The sequence below is a fragment of the Emiliania huxleyi genome (assembly GCF_000372725.1).
Source record: "Emiliania huxleyi CCMP1516 chromosome Unknown EMIHUscaffold_15, whole genome shotgun sequence".
Lineage (NCBI taxonomy): Eukaryota > Haptophyta > Isochrysidales > Noelaerhabdaceae > Emiliania > Emiliania huxleyi.
This window is the reverse complement of record NW_005201092.1, coordinates 224,681-227,236: the sequence shown is the minus strand read 5'-3', so window position 1 is coordinate 227,236 and position 2,556 is coordinate 224,681. Positions and strand designations below refer to the sequence as shown.

General features: G+C 67.8%; 1 protein-coding gene across 1 annotated transcript in view; it reads left to right on the top strand.

Annotated features, from left to right (window-relative positions):
* The window catches only part of EMIHUDRAFT_449289 (hypothetical protein), a gene marked incomplete at both ends in the record, with an annotated part of 8,217 nt that overhangs the window by 4,837 nt on the left and 824 nt on the right, over nt 1–2,556 (top strand). Inside the window, 7 exons of the mRNA XM_005786561.1 lie at nt 349–471; nt 597–674; nt 1,088–1,192; nt 1,269–1,288; nt 1,360–1,471; nt 2,051–2,155; nt 2,232–2,438. Of these exons, the coding sequence (XP_005786618.1) occupies nt 349–471; nt 597–674; nt 1,088–1,192; nt 1,269–1,288; nt 1,360–1,471; nt 2,051–2,155; nt 2,232–2,438 (750 nt within the window). The remainder of the gene's footprint in view (nt 1–348; nt 472–596; nt 675–1,087; nt 1,193–1,268; nt 1,289–1,359; nt 1,472–2,050; nt 2,156–2,231; nt 2,439–2,556) is intronic.

The following is a 2,556-nucleotide window of genomic DNA, read 5'->3' as shown; positions in this document are numbered from 1 at the left end:
ATTTTGGAGGAGAAGGAGGAGGAGGGAGGAGGTGCTTCCCACCCCTTTGAACTTCGCGTGGGCGGCAAGGGCGGGTTGCGACTTTCCGTCGGGGGTGCGCAAGGAGATTGTCGCCTCCCTAACCCCACACCTGCTTAAATTTCCCGGAATTTCCCGGAACCTCCCGGCACCTCCCCAAATTTCCCCAAATTTCCCCAAATTTCCCGGAATTTCCCCGCATTTCCCGGAATTTCCCGGAATTTCCCCGCACCGCCCCACATTTCCCCGCAAATTTCCCCGCACTTCCGCAAAATTCCTCCGCATCTTCCCAAATCTCCCCACATCTCCCCCCCCCCCCCCCCCAGGGAGACCGCTGCTCCTCGACGGTTCGGGCGAGCTCAACGTGTGGCGCGCGCCGACCGACAACGACCAAGGGTCGACGCTGCGCACCATCGCCCTCCCGCACGCGGCCACGCTCGCCGCCAGCGTCTGGTGGATTCGGCTCGGCCTCTCCTTTCTACGCGCGGTGCCGTACCTCTGGCTGCGGCGGCCGAGCGGCCCCCGGGCTGCGCCTCGCACGAGATCGCGCGAGATCACCCGAGGTTGCCCGAGACTAGGCGGCTGATCGATTCGGGCTCCGTCTCGTACGCCGACGCGTGGGAGGCCGACGGGCTGCCTCGCCTCTCTGCGGCCAGGCGGCGCACGAGATGGGGGATAGGAGCACTAGTGCTGGCGATAGCAGTAGTGTTGCCGTCTCCTCACCGGCCAGGCGGCGCAAGATATGATGATGGTAATCACACACAGTCACAATAATTGTACGCACGAGAACGAGAGTGACACTACTGCCGATGTGCTGTCCCTCTCGGCCCCAAAGCGGCGCACCCTCCCCCACCCCACGGTACCCGAACCCACCCCTCCCCCACCCCACGGTACCCGAACCCACCCCTCCCCCACCCCACGGTACCCGAACCCACCCCTCCCCCACCCCACGGTACCCGAACGCACCCTCCCCCCCTCCTAAGGTACCCGAACCCACCCCTCCCCCACCCCACGGTACCCGAACCCACCCCTCCCCCACCCCACGGTACCCGAACCCACCCCTCCCCAGGCGGCGCACCCGCATTACCCTCGCCGACAGCGAGCGGGTAGAGGTGAGGACGAGCACAGATTGGAGGGCGCCCGGCGGTGCGACGCGCGCGAGGCACCGACGCACCGCGGCGGCCACCCTGCCGCTGCTGCTGCGGCCGCCCGTTCACCCGCCTTCTGACTGTGAGCAGGCACCGACGCACCGCGACCGTCCTCCGCTGCGGCGCGCCGGTCCTCGGTGGGGGCGGGGGGCGGGTGTGAACGGCGCCTCTTCACAGCTGGGGGTGTGAGCAGGCGCGCTCCTCCTCGAGGACGAGGCGGAGGTGCTCCCCGCCGCCAGCCGCTCGCTGCCACGCGTGGGCCTCTCCTTCCGCGTGGCTGCGGCCGCCGCGCAGCACGCGACGTGGTGTGGGCGTGGCTACAGCTGTGAACGGCGTCTCTTCACACTTCACGCTGTGAACAGGCACGCGACGTGGTATGGGCGTGGCTACAGCTGTGAACGGCGTCTCTTCACACCTCACGCCGTGAACAGGCACGCGACGTGGTATGGGCGTGGCTACAGAACGGCGTCTCTTCACACCTCACGCTGTGAACAGGCACGCGACGTGGTATGGGCGTGGCTACAGAACGGCGTCTCTTCACACCTCACGCTGTGAACAGGCACGCGACGTGGTATGGGCGTGGCTACAGAACGGCGTCTCTTCACACCTCACGCTGTGAACAGGCACGCGACGTGGTATGGGCGTGGCTACAGCTGTGAACGGCGTCTCTTCACACCTCACGCCGTGAACAGGCACGCGACGTGGTATGGGCGTGGCTACAGAACGGCGTCTCTTCACACCTCACGCTGTGAACAGGCACGCGACGTGGTATGGGCGTGGCTACAGAACGGCGTCTCTTCACACCTCACGCTGTGAACAGGCACGCGACGTGGTATGGGCGTGGCTACAGAACGGCGTCTCTTCACACCTCACGCTGTGAACAGGCACGCGACGTGGTATGGGCGTGGCCCGTTTGAAAACTACCCGGACCGCTGCTCCGCCGCTAAGGTCGGCGTGCACGCGGCGTCGGCCGACGAGCTAGCAACGCCGTGCGCGCACCCCCGCGCGAGCGCGCGGGGGGGGTGTGAAGAGGCGCTGTTGGTTCACAGCTGCAGGTGTGAATAGGTATGTGTACCCGAGCGAGCACGGGCACCGCACCGGCACGCGTTGGGTCGAGGTGGGCGGCGGCGGCGACGGGGAGGGGGAGGGCGGCGGAGGGAGTCGACCGGGCGGGCGAGGGAGGCTGCGGCTGAGCTGCGATGCGCCGTTTGGGTTCGGCCTCCTCCGCCACGGCGCCGCGCGCCTTGCCGCAGCGACGCACCAGGCCAAGCTCCATCCCTCCCTCCCTTTCCCCCGGCCCCCCCCCCCCCCTTCCCTCTCTGCTTGCCTCCCTCCCTCTCTGCCGGCCCTCCGGCTCTCTCGTGGCCTGCTACTCCCCCCCCCCCCTCTC